We start from the raw sequence: 14425 nt of genomic DNA, 5'->3' as shown, positions 1-14425 counted from the left end.
CTTACTATTTTTAAAATTCACTTAGAAATAGTTTTTCTTGCTGAGGTACATGACAATTTCTAAAAGTACAAAAAACAGAAAATAAAAAGCATTCTGTCATGAAATCTGGATAGTTGGGTGAAAAAAAGTTGTTCTCTATTAGTTAAACACCTAGAGCAGTGACAAATGAAATGATTATAATAGCCAATAATAACATCCATCTATTCAGTACCACATTTAATATTCCATTTAAATACTTTTATTGTTTAAAAAATTAATCAAGAGGGGGCATAAATGAAAGAAAAAGGGCATAAAGAAGATAATTTTCTATCCTTTGGGTCTTTGAATCTATCACCCTATGTGTAGTATGGTTCAGTTTTTTAAAGGTATTTATTTGCTACTGTGCAGATATACATTTTTATTTAACAAATTTGCTTTCTCATTTTAAGAATATGATAAAATTTTAAGTGAATATGAAACATTATTATGCATGGTTCTTTCTTACTTACCTATAAATGAAAATTTGTACTGTCCTAAATAATAGTTGAGGAACTTCTACTTGTGAAATTATTTTCCTTTGGCAAAGTGGATGGAAAAGATTTGGAAAAAAAAACACAAGTGCTGGCACAATTGACAGGAATGTTGGAAAAAATTTTTAAATGTTGGCATAGGAATTCCTTAAAAATTCTAACTTACTCACATGTGAAATGAAAGTAAAAAAGCATCTGTCCTATTTTATGCACACTGACTAAATAAAAATGAACAATTATATTTAGCAAAGTATAAAATTGTTTAAACTAAGATATTCTCTCTGGCTTTTGGCGATCTTTATGTTATTTGTTCCACTGAATTAAAATATTATGTTTGAGTGCAAGCATACTCTGAAAAGCAGAAATTATATAGAGAGGAGAACATTCTCTTTTCCAACTCTGATGATCCTAGATGAAATATGAAATTTTTGAGAGACTAAACACTTCTAATATACTTGAGAGGACAACTTTGGATCTTGGCCTCATCTGTCATTCAGCCCATTTGTTATTGAAATATTTCAAGAAGCTTTGGACATGTCTTACCACAGCATCTATTGTTCTGCCCAAGGTGGAAGTATATAGATTAGGTCTTTAAGGATCACAACCATAATTTTTTTTCCACATTTGATGTTTTTGATTCTACTACCAGATGTGGTTATATTTCCACTGAAAACAAACAAGAAGCTTAGAGCAGTATGAAATTGTTTTGATTCCTTCAGAAATTAGTTTAAATCAGTGTTTAAAGGCCAACATGACATTTTTAGATTGTTTTGTGAGATGCTTGTATTGTGTCTTGGTGCTGGGAAAAACTATTGGAGCTCTTATTCAAGTTTTAGTAAAGATATTCTATTTTGCCATATGATTATTTATTTGTAGAATATATTGTTTTTCATGCATCAATTATTAAAACAAAGAGCTCAACACATGGTTTCATAGCTGTGATTGAAATAGTCCACAGTGTACCTAATTTCCTTTGATCCTTTATGTTGAACAGTTCAGGCCGTGGTACTTGCCTTGATAATGAGCCTCCCAAGCGTGACTTTCTTTATCCAGCTGTGGCCCCAGGTCAGGTGTATGATGCTGATGAACAATGCCGTTTCCAGTATGGAGCAACATCCCGCCAATGTAAATATGGGGTAAGAAGTCTTAATCCTTATGTTTAGTCATTTATATGTGTTTTTCATGACACAATTGTTAAGATGGAATTATGATGAATGTAGTTTACCTCTGGTAACAGTATTAACACAAATATGGCCTTTAACACTGCTCTTTTTCTGATATAATTTGTACAATATCTATTTCTAAATGTTAGAGTAATCCTTAATTAGACAAGTTTCAAATGTCTTGTGAGGGTTCTGGGCAGAATTTTAAAATTTTCTAACGTATTCCTTTTTTAAGTTCTGAGTTTACAATACCAACTTTTGTTTGTCTTCGAAATATTATGATTTTGAAACCTCCCTGACTCCCCACCTTTTCTGGTACTCTAATAATTGGGTTCAGGGCATTTTTACTTTGGCTAGGAGCCTTTATTTTATCTTATACTTTTAGTATTGAGTCATTTCAAGTTGCTTTATCCACTGCCCACATTCTAACATGATAACTGAGTGTGGACAAGATGACATTAACCCAAATAGAGAAACAAGGAAAATTGCTATGGAAAAAAATGGAGGTATAATGATTGACTCTTCTTGTCTGCCTAAAAAAGTCTCAGTGTCTATCTCAAAAAATGTTAAAAAAAAATCTTTTTTAAGTTTCGTAGAGAAAGATTTCAGTGTCTAATATAGGAAGATGTTCATAGTAGATACACAATAAAAGCATGTTGAGTGAAAGACTAGGATTTTTAAATGAAGAGTTGTTGGTCAAAAAATATTCAAAAAGTATTTAAAAAGCAAGTTTAAGGCTTAGTTCCAACTTTTACGCAAATAGTGTATTTAAAATCCTTTTAAAAAAATAATAACAATAAAAGGAATTAAGTTTTAAGGTAGTTAAGACTAAACAATATATGCGTTGTACTGTAGCAATTATTCTTCTTGGGTACAGTACAAAAGAAAGTGATTTTTTAAAAATATCCCTTGAGTGACAAGTATATTATTATTCCTAGTAGGCTTTGGCAGCACATTTTGTGCACTGGATTCAAAGATTGTGTGCAGCTATCTAAAGATCTAGAGCCTTGAATAAAACTTTGGCATTTCTTGTCTCTCTGTGAAGAGTCTGTACTTGTTTCTTGTTTCTGTGTGGTTTTAGTTTCTTTTTTCCCTTGGGTTGCTTTTTCCCTCAGAAAAAGTCAGTCAAACTTTAATCACAGTCTTTGTATATACTTGTAGCTTAGTAGGTTGAAATTCATGATCAAATGTGATTACAGATTTTCTGTTAGATTTTTCTCATCTATGGTCTCTCATTTCTTTGTTAGCAAGTGAAAATGCTAATCTACATTTAGTGCTATATATTACTAACAAAGTTTCTTGGGTTGTAACAGATTCTTTACAACCACTTACACCTCTTAATCTTGTGCCTGTAAAATTGGGTTTACACAATTGACAGACACCCAAAACACACACGTGTTTTATCTGGATTATCCCTAAAATTTTAAATGATTCTAAATGCTACTTTAGAAAATAATAGTGGCTTTGCAGGTGAGAATCCAGACAGGTAAACAAGTCATGCTTCAGATGGTAGCTGGAGGGAAAAACAAACCAGCCCTGATTTAGATGGCTATCTGAGTGTAGTATCCTGAGATGAATGCTAAACACAAGCACTAGAAGTTTAGAAAAGCACTGTAGCCTTTTAGTGAGGAGATACATTTGGTGTTGAAGCATCATGAAATGATCCCTCTTTCAACTAGCAGATCTCTAATGATGTCAGGAAATATTTTAAACAATGACCCTGAACTGCAGCAGCGGTCAGCTTTCCATCTCCGTCATGTGGTCATTGTGGGGATTATCAATGATTACATCTGTAGTTATGAAAAATCTTGCCTGCATTCTTTGTGAGTAGGTTTATTAATATACATTTGGCAATTTACCAGTGGAACAGAATAGAAACCCGAAAATGAACCTATGCATATACGATCAACTGATTTTCAATCAGGGTGCCAAGAATACACAATGGAAAAAGCATAGTCACTTCAATAAATGGCTTTGGAAAAACTGGACAGCCACATTCAGAAGAATAAAACTGGACCCTTATCTTACAACAGATGCAAAAATTAACTCAAAGTGGATTAAAGACAAATGTAAGACCCGAAACTATAAAACTACTAGAAGAAAATATAGGGGAAAATCTTCTTGATTTTGGTCTAGGCAGTGATTACTTGATATGAAAAGCACAGGCAACAAAAGTAGATATAGACGAGTGGTACTACATCAAAGTAAAACGCTCTGCACAGCAAAGGCACAGTCAACAAAATGAAGAAGCAGTTTATGGAATTTGGAGAAATTATTTGCGAACCATATACCTGCTAACAGGTTAATGTCCAAAATGTATAAGGAGCTCCTACAGTTTTAGCGAAAAAGCAAGTAATCCAATTTAAAAATGGGCAAAGGAACTGAATAGACATTTCTCAAAAAAAGATACACAGATGACGAACAGGTATATGAAAAGTTGCTAAACATCACTAATCATCAGGAAAATGCAAATCAAAACTGTAATGAGATATCACCTTACACCTGTTAGGATGGTTATTATAAAAAAAACGATAACTAGTGTTCACAAGAATGTGGAGAAAAGAGAATTCTTATACACTGTTGGTGGGAATGTAAATTTGTGCAGCCACTGTGGAAAACAATATGGAGCTTTCTCAAAAAATTAAAATTAGAACTACCATATTATCTAGGAATCCTACTCCTAGGTGTATATCCAGAGGAATTGAAATCAGGATCTTTGAGTGTGTATTCTCATATTTATTGCAACATTATTCACAATAGCTAAGACATAGAAGCAACCTAAATGTTCATTGACCACCAGCAGATTTTACTCAGCAACAACTTTTTACAGCGAATAGCAGCTAACTTGTTCTTGAAACCTTTAGAAAGTTAAAGAGTGTGACAAGCATGCAAAGTGCTTTTCATTTACCTGGCACATGGCAGATATTCTATACATGTTTCCCTTTCCTCTGTGAATATCTATGTCATCCATGATACCATCCTATATAGCTGATATGCTAATAATGCTTTAGGAGAATCTGAGCCATCTGTACTTTGGGGACCATGTTAAGATACTCTAACGGTCACATTTTGACTAATTCTCATCCTTTAATCTGAGCTCACATGCAGTTTCTCTTCAGACAGATTTTCTGTCTGATCCATCTATACACAAAGGCTTCTCCCAGTTACTTACATTTATGCTCCCAGTTAAAGCAAAAAGGAAATTATGCTTTTTATTTCCTTCATAGCACTTATTACAATCCATAATCATTTTGCTTATTTGATTGCTTGTTAATTAGTTAAATGTGATCTTCTAGGTAAGGCCTTTCCTAACAACCTTATCTAAAATTGCACATGCATGCATGCACACATGCACACACGTACACAAACACACTCACTTCTTGTCATTTTTCCTTGCTTTATTTTAATCCTTACCATTTGTTACTTTCTAACATACTATGTATTTTACTTGTTCATCTTGCTTACTGCCTGCCTATTTATTCATGGCTATTTATAAAGTGGCACAATGCGTGCCTCATAATAGGAGCTCAGAAAATATTTGGTGAATAAATAAGTGAGAAGAATTATCTGGTAAAGAGAGAGAGGAGTAAATTGATACAGCCACTATGGAGAACAAAATGGAGCTTCCTCAAAAAACTAAAAATAGAACTACCATATGACCCAGCAATCCCACTACTGGGCATATACTCTGAGAAAACCATAATTCAAAAAGAGACATGTACCACAGTGTACATTGCAGCACTATTTACAATAGCCAGGACATGGAAGCAACCTAAGTGTCCATTGACAGATGAATGGATAAAGATGTGGCACATATATACAATGGAATATTCCTCAGCCATAAAAAGAAACGAAATTGAGTTATTTGTAATGAGGTGGATGGACCTAGAGTCTGTCATACAGAGTGAAGTAACTCAGAAAGAGAAAAACAAATACTGTATGCTAACACATATAAATGGAATAAAAAAAAAAAAAAAAGGTTCTGATGATCCTAGGGGTAGGACAGGACTAAAGACGCAGACGTAGAGAATGGACTTGAGGACACAGTGAGAGGAAAGGGTAAGCTGGGACGAAGTGAGAGAGTAGCACTGACATATATACACTACCAAATGTAAAATAGATAGCTAGTGGGAAGCAGCCGCATAGCACAGGGAGATCAGCTCTGTGGCCACCTAGTGGGGTAGGATAGGGAGTGGGGGAGGGAGATGCAAGAGGGAGGGGATATGGGGATATATGTATACATATAGCTGATTCACTTTGTTATACAGCAGAAACTAACACACCATTGTAAAGCAATTATACTTCAATAAAGATGTTAAGAAAAAGAGAGAGAGGGCTTCCCTGGTGGCGCAGTGGTTGAGAGTCCGCCTGCCGATGCAGGGGATACGGGTTCGTGTCCCTGTCCGGGAAGATCCCACATGCCGCGGAGCGGCTGAGCCCGTGAGCCATGGCCGCTGAGCCTGCGAGGATCCAAATCAGACTTACAGGCCATGTTAAGAATTCTAGGTTTTTAAGAGCAATGGAAAACTACTGAAAGATTTTTTTTTTTTTTTTTTTTTTTTTTGCGGTATGCGGGCCTCTCACTGCTGCGGCCTCTCCCGTTGCGGAGCACAGGCTCCGGACGCGCAGGCTCAGCGGCCATGGCTCACGGGCTTAGTTGCTCCGCGGCATGTGGGATCTTCCCGGACCAGGGCACGAACCCGCGCCCCCTGCATCGGCAGGCGGACTCTCAACCACTGCGCCACCAGGGAAGCCCTGAAAGATTTTTAATGAATGAAACCAAGAGAACTTATTGATGTGCAGAGAATCACGGAATTTCAAAGACACATTATCTTAGGAAACAAATATGATTTTGTAATCTGGGAAAACCATATTAGAAAATTGATGACTTTTGTAAAGTGATCTATGTCCTCTTCCCTTCCCTTTTCTCTTCCCCTCCAAAAACACCCTACACAGAGTACTAAAGCAACTCTGCCACTGATAATACTCCCTTATAGCAATGCCCTTGTTTTTCTAGGGAATTACAGATTTATTCTTATTTTATGGGAGGGTGCTGCTCCATAATTCTATGAAATGAATGGAGGTGTTTATGTACAGAAGTACGTGGGCTCCATAATTTTGACTTTAATATTGCAGAATCCCAGTGTATTGTGGTGGAAACAGAACATACAAAAAGAAAATATGACATTGCTTTGGAAACTTTAAGACTTCTCATTCAGTTTGAATCTTTCCAGGGGAAATGTGTTTGTGGCAAGTGCTCTATTTTACTTACAGATCATTAAGCTTTTTAATGTTTCTCTTCTACATACCTCAATTAAGTGATTAATGATAGAATAATCTGTAAATGACTAAGTGTACTATATTTGTTCCATACTTTAAGTTATGAGAGATTTTTAGGATCTAATATTAGACATGAAAGATCAAGGGAATATATATGTTTATATATAAAATTGGATTTATTAATTTATAGTAAGAAATGTAGCCTCTCTGTTTATATTCAGTCAACTGTACTGAAATCTGAACATTTTATTTCCTAAGGAAGTCTACCCAGTAGACAAATTTATTATCAAAAGTTGTTTGGTAAGCATAGAATTAAAATACAGGATAGTATAAATTATTTTTATTTAACATGTTAATTAATATCTTTAATAAGCATGCCATCAAGCTGTGTCTGCCTGAACTATAGCTCTTTGGAGTAAGGGTAACCTGCTAAAGATAAGATATTTGAGTTCTCTAATCAGGGTATTATCCCTGTGGTGTATACTTAAGACAGACCTCTTTTGTCTCTTAGACTCAGTTTTTAATGTTTTCATGCTTAACCCTTTTGTTTATTATTTTATCACTATCAATTAGCTAAGATTCAAGTAATTTTTGCTTTCTCATTGAGAATCATTACAATAAAAATACTTTATTAGTCTTTTTTAGGGTACTGTTGGCTACCTACCTAATTTTATTTTTAAGAGATGCAGATAACTTGGAAGAGGATAATAGTGAAATACTTAGAAGTACATATAAGGGAAGTTTAAAGAAATTGAGTTTGAATAGCCTGTGAAAAAGAAAGCTAAATGTTGGCTTCAAAATCACTTTCAGGCTTTGGAACATTTATTATAGTTTGATTCCTGGTAACAAATTGTTCTCCTTCCCCACCAAGAGCATAAAAAAACACAGTCGCCTTAATTTTTACAGCTGGAAGGTTGTAGATTAGGTAGTAGGAAGAATTTCAAGTTATTAATTATTGAAATTTTGTACTGAGAGAGATTGTAGAATCACTTTCCTTGAGGATTTTAAGGTGGCATAAATATTCTACAATATGGTTTGATATGGACTTAGGAAATAAAAGGTATGGAATTGTTTTAACACCTCAATATTCTTTTGGAGTCCAAACATATATATCAGGCATATACTTGACAAGAAGTTGAGGTAATTTTTATTTTTCCTTGAATTTCAAGCCAAAATCATAGGTTCATAATCATTTGTGTTCTTAGAGATCAGTAGTTTTTACTCTGGGTTTGCTTCTTAGAAGTATTTTTTTAAAACAAGTTAATAATTTTTAACCCCTTCAAATTGATAATTAATTGTTTAATCTGCATTTCTAGATTAGTTTTTTGTTTATATATGTATATATGTGTGTATATTTAATATATATATAAAATACATATAAAACAAAAAACATATATAGATATAATTTTTTTTTTGCCTTTTTTAGGATCTCTTGCACTTAAATTACCCACATAACAATATTAACCTATTTAAAGCTGAAATAAGGGTGCATTATTCTCTTTCTTCAAATGGCTACTAAATACCTGGAGCCAGGCCACAGGGTCACCATATGTTGGTTTTCAATTTTCCTTTGTGTGATACCAGGATAAGTAACCTTTCTAATCACTGATGCTCCTTCTTGACTTCTTCAGTGTTCTGCTCTCCCCCTGGGCCATCATGATCCTTTATTCCACACGGCTGTGGAGAGATACTACCGATAGGATAATGAGGACAAAGAGAATATTTCTTATCCAGAAGCAAGGACCCAAGATGGCCTAGGCTTCAGGGTTTCCCAAGGGCAGAAAATTTGTGTGTGTATATCTTTATTGATCTTTACAGTTGTTTAAAAAATTAAAAAACAAAAACCATTTAGCAATAAAAATGCCATTTTCTCTTCATAAACTGTTTTATTTTCTTAATGATACAATAGTTGTGAAACGGTTTTACGCCTTTATGATATCCCTTTCCCCCTTATGTAAACTGCAAATTTTAATTTTCCCAGGTAAATCAAAGGGTTTTTCTTCCCATTTTTTAGCATTAATAGCTATAGTTACTTGAAAAGAATGGAAAAATTAGAAAAGATAATCCTAATTTCTTTTATGGTACTGAAAGGGTCTTTGACTGTAAAATAATCAATTATTCTATTCTGATCAAAGGAGCCTGAGTTTAGTTCTTTACAAAGTTATTTTCTGAATATCAGGTAAATTATTCTTCATTAGGTAATTACTTTAAAACCCTCTCTATATATTTTTAATTATGATTTATACTTGCTAATATTTTCATTGTTATTAATGTTTGCAAACCATGTCATTCATTTGAAAAATCAGTCTGATTTTAGAAATTTAGAAATTTAGATTTTTAGAAATCTGGGAGTTGATATTAAAATTTTAAATAAGTAGGAATGTTTTAAATGTCTTGTCTTTTGGAAGACCATGGAACACTTTTGAGGAGTATGTTAACAGTATCCTTAAGTGGTGATGTTACATTTAGAAGTTCCAATAATAATAATGTATAAGTTGGTGCCTAAGCTCATATATTGAATGGATATATTATGAATTAGTACATAATAATCTTAATTTGAGATATTGTCCTTTAAAATACGGGTAAAGGGTAGGAGGATATTATGAACATTTAGTGAGTTTTTGTATTATATTAAAATACAAGTAAACCTTTACTAATCAGCTTTAATTGGCCAATGACTTTATTCAATTTTGATACATTTAAAAGAAACTGCAAAGTACCTTAATTGTGTGGAGATATTTTGGGCATTGATATCAGACAGCTGGTTCAAATCCAGATTTAGTTAGGATTGAAGCAAATTGCTAAGTCTTTCTGAACCTAAGTTTCTCATGCTTTCTAAATAAGAAGATTGTCATGATGATTAAATGAGATACAAAGATGCCTAGCACAGTAGTTAACAGTATATCCTGAAAAAATGTTAGTTTCTTTCTTTTTTTCCTGCCTACAACATTGCTGCTAAGAGGTTATTTAGTGTATGCTGGAGTATCTCCAGTGATGGGAAATTTCAGTTTTATTTTATGATTGTTCAGGTCTGATTTTTGGAGGATTTTCTGTACGTTGAACTGAAATCTGCATAGCCCCCAGCTTTTTTAAACCTTTTCTCCCCAGTTTTATTGAGAAATAATTGACATAGATCACTGAGAAGTTATGGTGTACAGCATGATGGTTTGATCAACCAATGTCTAGGATCTAGCAGTTTAGAGAAAGAAGGATATTTCTGAAAGTATGAAATTGTTCTCAGATTCTTTCAGGAAGTGTACCTCTTGCTTTCTCGGTAAGAAATAAAATTTTCTTGTTTTTTGTGTTCCAAGAGAATATTTTTTATCTTGGGATTCTTAATTGGGGTATCAAAATCTTTCTTAACCACGTTAATATTCTAGATGAGAGATCTATTTGAAAACTCTTCAGAGTCTTCTCCAAGACTAGCTTAACATCTTGAGAGTGTTTCCCATCCTAAGATTTCTAGTCCCATACTTTAAACAACAATCTGTGAGAAGTTAATGCCCTAGCAGAATTCAAATCCCTGAGAGCCCACTAACATAATAAAATCTTTTAAAAGCAAGAATCAAACTTTCAAAATGTGTCATTCCGTAAAGGATAAGAGGGCTTTATCAGAGGACTGTACTGTGAATCTTGAGATTAAAGTTTTGGAAAGAGTATATTGAGCACTTGCCATTTTGGGTAGAGATTTTCAAGGCATTTTTGGAAAATAGAGTTTCTATAACTTGACTAAATAGTATGTTTTCCTAATAGGTTCTATGAATACTGTCCTTTTCAATGATAGAATTTTCATTGCATAGTTCTGTCTAAAGAAACTTTAGGCTTCTTTTACTTCTGTCTAAAGTAATCATAAAATATCAAGAGGATGGTCCAGGATTATGGATAATTTTGTTAGTGATTTCCTAATACATTGTCCTAGCAATGCGTCTCTGTTTTTGTGAACATATTTCTCTTTGAATATGAATATTTTTGATACATGGGATAATATTTTAAGAGCTTAAAATGGTAATACTACTGCTTTTAAAATAAACTAAGAGAATATATTTAGGAGCATATAGTAAGAAACCATCTCCTATCGAAAAGGAAGAATAAAGTAGTATAAATAGCATTCTCTTTAAACAGAAACTGAAGCTTTGAAAGAAAGTAGAATTTGTAATACCTTGGATTGTAAGAACAGGAAAGTTTTATCTTTATATTATGATCCACAGCACATGTTTTTCTTTTCTGATGTTTTAACTTTCTTCTAGCTCAGTAATTCTCCACATGGAATTTAAAGTAGATGAATAAATTAAATATAATATATAAATTTTGAAAAGTATTTTAAAAAGTCTAATATAAATTTTATGTCTCTTTCTCTGCCTGGTGGAGTGGAGCACCCTAGAGAGGGGCCCAAAAAGATTCTTTCTTTTTGCTATACTCTGTGAGGCATCTCCATTTGTAGTAGTGGTTAACCAGTGAATTCAATGTTACTGCTGTATTTCTGAATTGTGTTTATGTGACATAAATTCTTTTTAAAAATTTTTAATTAAGATATAATTGACAAATAACATAATGTTAGTTTCAGTTGTACAACATAATGATTCAATATTTGTATATACTGCAAAATGGTCACAACAATAAATCTAGTTAATATCTATCACAATACACTGTTACAGACTTTTTTCTTGTGATATGTGGCATAAGTTCTTACAATTATGTTTTGAGAATAAAAGAGCAGTTGGGGAATAATAGCAATAGAATTGAATGTTATATATAAATGTGTCTTTACATTCAAGATTAATATATTTTTATTGCAAATATATATTTTTTTCTTAATGGTTCCAGTTTAAATTAAAAACCTTTATCAGTAATGATGCTAGTCGACGATCATATATAACAATAAACTGAAAAATTTGAGTATTTTCTTCAAAGCAATCTGTGTTTTGGCTGTTCAAATACTTTACTTTGGGATATGTTGGACAGCTTATTTTAAAATCTGATAGATTAATATTAGTGTGAACAAAATGAGGTATTTTATATTGCCAACATTACAATAAGTGTAATTCTCCCATGGTGAGGTGGGATAATGAGAAATCATAATAAAGAAGACAAGACAGCGCCAAATAACATCTGAAATATATCAGTTATGGAAATGGCACATAAATAGCAGCATTTGTTCAAAACCAAATTTCCCTTTCATGAAAGTGGGCTACATTGATGAACTACAAATAACATTGCTAGATTGTTCTTTAGACATTTATGAATTTTATAAATCACTTCCTCTCCATTCCTGTAGTCTCTCTCTTTCTCTCTTTTTAAAAAATACACTTTATTTGAATATTTCAGTAGGACTAGGAAATCACCTACTTGGCCACTCTATTAGTAATTGGAAAGTTTGTGCTATTGTATGTTTTGGGGGAGTAATAAACATATATTTCCTTTCTACATATTCATTCTTTCTCACTACTCTTCTCTATTAATGAAATTTCTGCACATTATTTTTAAAAGATTCTAATCAGTATTAAAAGCTAAGATACACTTTATCCACTGAAATAAGAATTATAGGGCTTCCCTGGTGGTGCAGTGGTTGAGAATCCGCCTGCCGATGCAGGGTACACGGGTTCGTGCCCCGGTCCGGGAAGATCCCACATGCCGCGGAGCGGCTGGGCCTGTGAGCCATGGCCGCTGAGCCTGCGCGTCCGGAGCCTGTGCTCCGCAACGGGAGAGGCTACAACAGTGAGAGGCCCGGGTACCACACACACACACGCGCACACACACACACACACACACACACACACAAAGAATTATAAAGAAAAATATTAAAATGATTTTGTGAAATGAGTAACCTACCTTCCAGAAGGACCACCTCCAAAATCCTCATCTATGATGCTTCAACACCATCAAGAGACAAGTAATGCTTAGTATTGCTTATATACTATGGGTATCTTTATAGAAGAGTGGACATGGTTTTAGTCTCTACTTCTGATCAACTTGCTTTTGCCTTCTTTCCTAGGAAGTGTGTAGAGAGCTCTGGTGTCTCAGCAAAAGCAACCGCTGTGTCACCAACAGTATTCCCGCAGCTGAGGGAACACTCTGTCAAACTGGGAATATTGAAAAGGGGGTAAGCTCAAATGATTCATTAGCTATTTAACATGTAGACTAAACTGATAAATTTCTGTTGTTGATATTCAACCACTAGGAAATCATGCATACTAATTAAAATGTGCTTGAGAAAATAATAAATTCCTAGCCTAATGAATTGTCTTGATATCTGCAAATATGCATTGTTTAGGAAAGTATAGTGAGCATTTTCCGGGTCAGTTTCACCTTTCTATATGTATACATTTGAGTTATATTTGCACAAAAACGTTCAACAACAATCTTATTTAATAGAGTCTGTTTAGTCATATGTCTGTTTTTTTTCCGACAGTATCCAAGAAAATTATGTGATCCTAAAATAGATTTTATAACTATGGTCTAATGAGTCACTTTTAAATTGCAATGTGTGAGAAAGATCTAGTAGTAGAAGAATAGTTAATTTATTGAGCATAGAAATTGTTGCTAAATAATTTTCAGTTTCATCAGCCTAGTTTTCAAAAACTATAATTATTAAGAATTGTTCAAACAGATAAGAATATTTTAGGCTATTCCTGAAATTCTTTAGGAATTGCTATATATGTGGATTCTAAAATTTATTGCTATGGCCTGAATTTACAACAATAACGACACTGTCATCTGTTCTCAGTTCTGACTTCTTCCATGTTAGTTGGGCTAGTTTCAAAAAAGATTACACTGAATTTCTGCTTGCAATCTGACGTTTAAATAAAAAGAATGAAAGCTTTTGGGCAGCTGTCACAGTTTATTAATCCTTGCTGACGGCTTCATTCGGGACCCATGACCTAGTGCCATGTTGATGGCTTTTCCATGCTGAGTTTGGAAATGTTGGTAAATTATGCTAAATGTATGAATTGATAGGGTAATTTTTTAAAGATTAAGGATCTCTTTTTGAAACTTTTGTAAGTAGCCAATAAAAATACAGAGACCTTCACACACTACCAAAAATTCCTTGCTTTTTTTCATAGATGTAATAGAAAATATTAGGAACTGCATTCTTGAAACAACAATCTGGGTTTATTTTGGAACCAACAATTCTTGTCAACGACAAGTAGCAATTTTTTTTTTTTTTTTTTACAAGTAGCAATTTACATCAATCTGTACTTCGAAGAGATACACAACTGTAAGGGGAAAGTCATAGTGAGAATCTGGTTCTTTATTTGCCACTGATTGATTATTATTATTGTGATCTATACCAATTGGCCACTGTTTCTATTTGCTTGTAATAATACTATTACTAGGCCTGATGGATCTTTTTATTTTACTTTATTGTTTAACCCAAAGCACAAAGAACTCTATTCTTTTAAACCTCAGAGCTCTCCTGAAAGCATTGTATAAACTATATAATCACTCTAAATAGGTAAACAACAAGTAGTGGCT

General features: G+C 33.5%; 1 protein-coding gene across 3 annotated transcripts in view; it reads left to right on the top strand.

Moving 5' to 3' along the window:
• The window catches only part of ADAMTS6 (ADAM metallopeptidase with thrombospondin type 1 motif 6), a 301915-nt gene that overhangs the window by 180701 nt on the left and 106789 nt on the right, over positions 1-14425 (top strand). For all 3 annotated transcript variants that reach the window (XM_067031055.1, XM_059062283.2, XM_067031054.1), the window contains 2 exons: positions 1504-1645; positions 12945-13052. In XM_067031055.1, coding sequence (XP_066887156.1) covers positions 1504-1645; positions 12945-13052 — 250 coding nt within the window. The remainder of the gene's footprint in view (positions 1-1503; positions 1646-12944; positions 13053-14425) is intronic.

Source organism: Kogia breviceps, chromosome 4 (genome assembly GCF_026419965.1).
Source record: "Kogia breviceps isolate mKogBre1 chromosome 4, mKogBre1 haplotype 1, whole genome shotgun sequence".
In the NCBI taxonomy this organism is placed as follows: domain Eukaryota; kingdom Metazoa; phylum Chordata; class Mammalia; order Artiodactyla; family Physeteridae; genus Kogia; species Kogia breviceps.
Note: the sequence above shows the minus strand (reverse complement) of the source record. Positions and strands in the feature narration are given on the sequence as shown.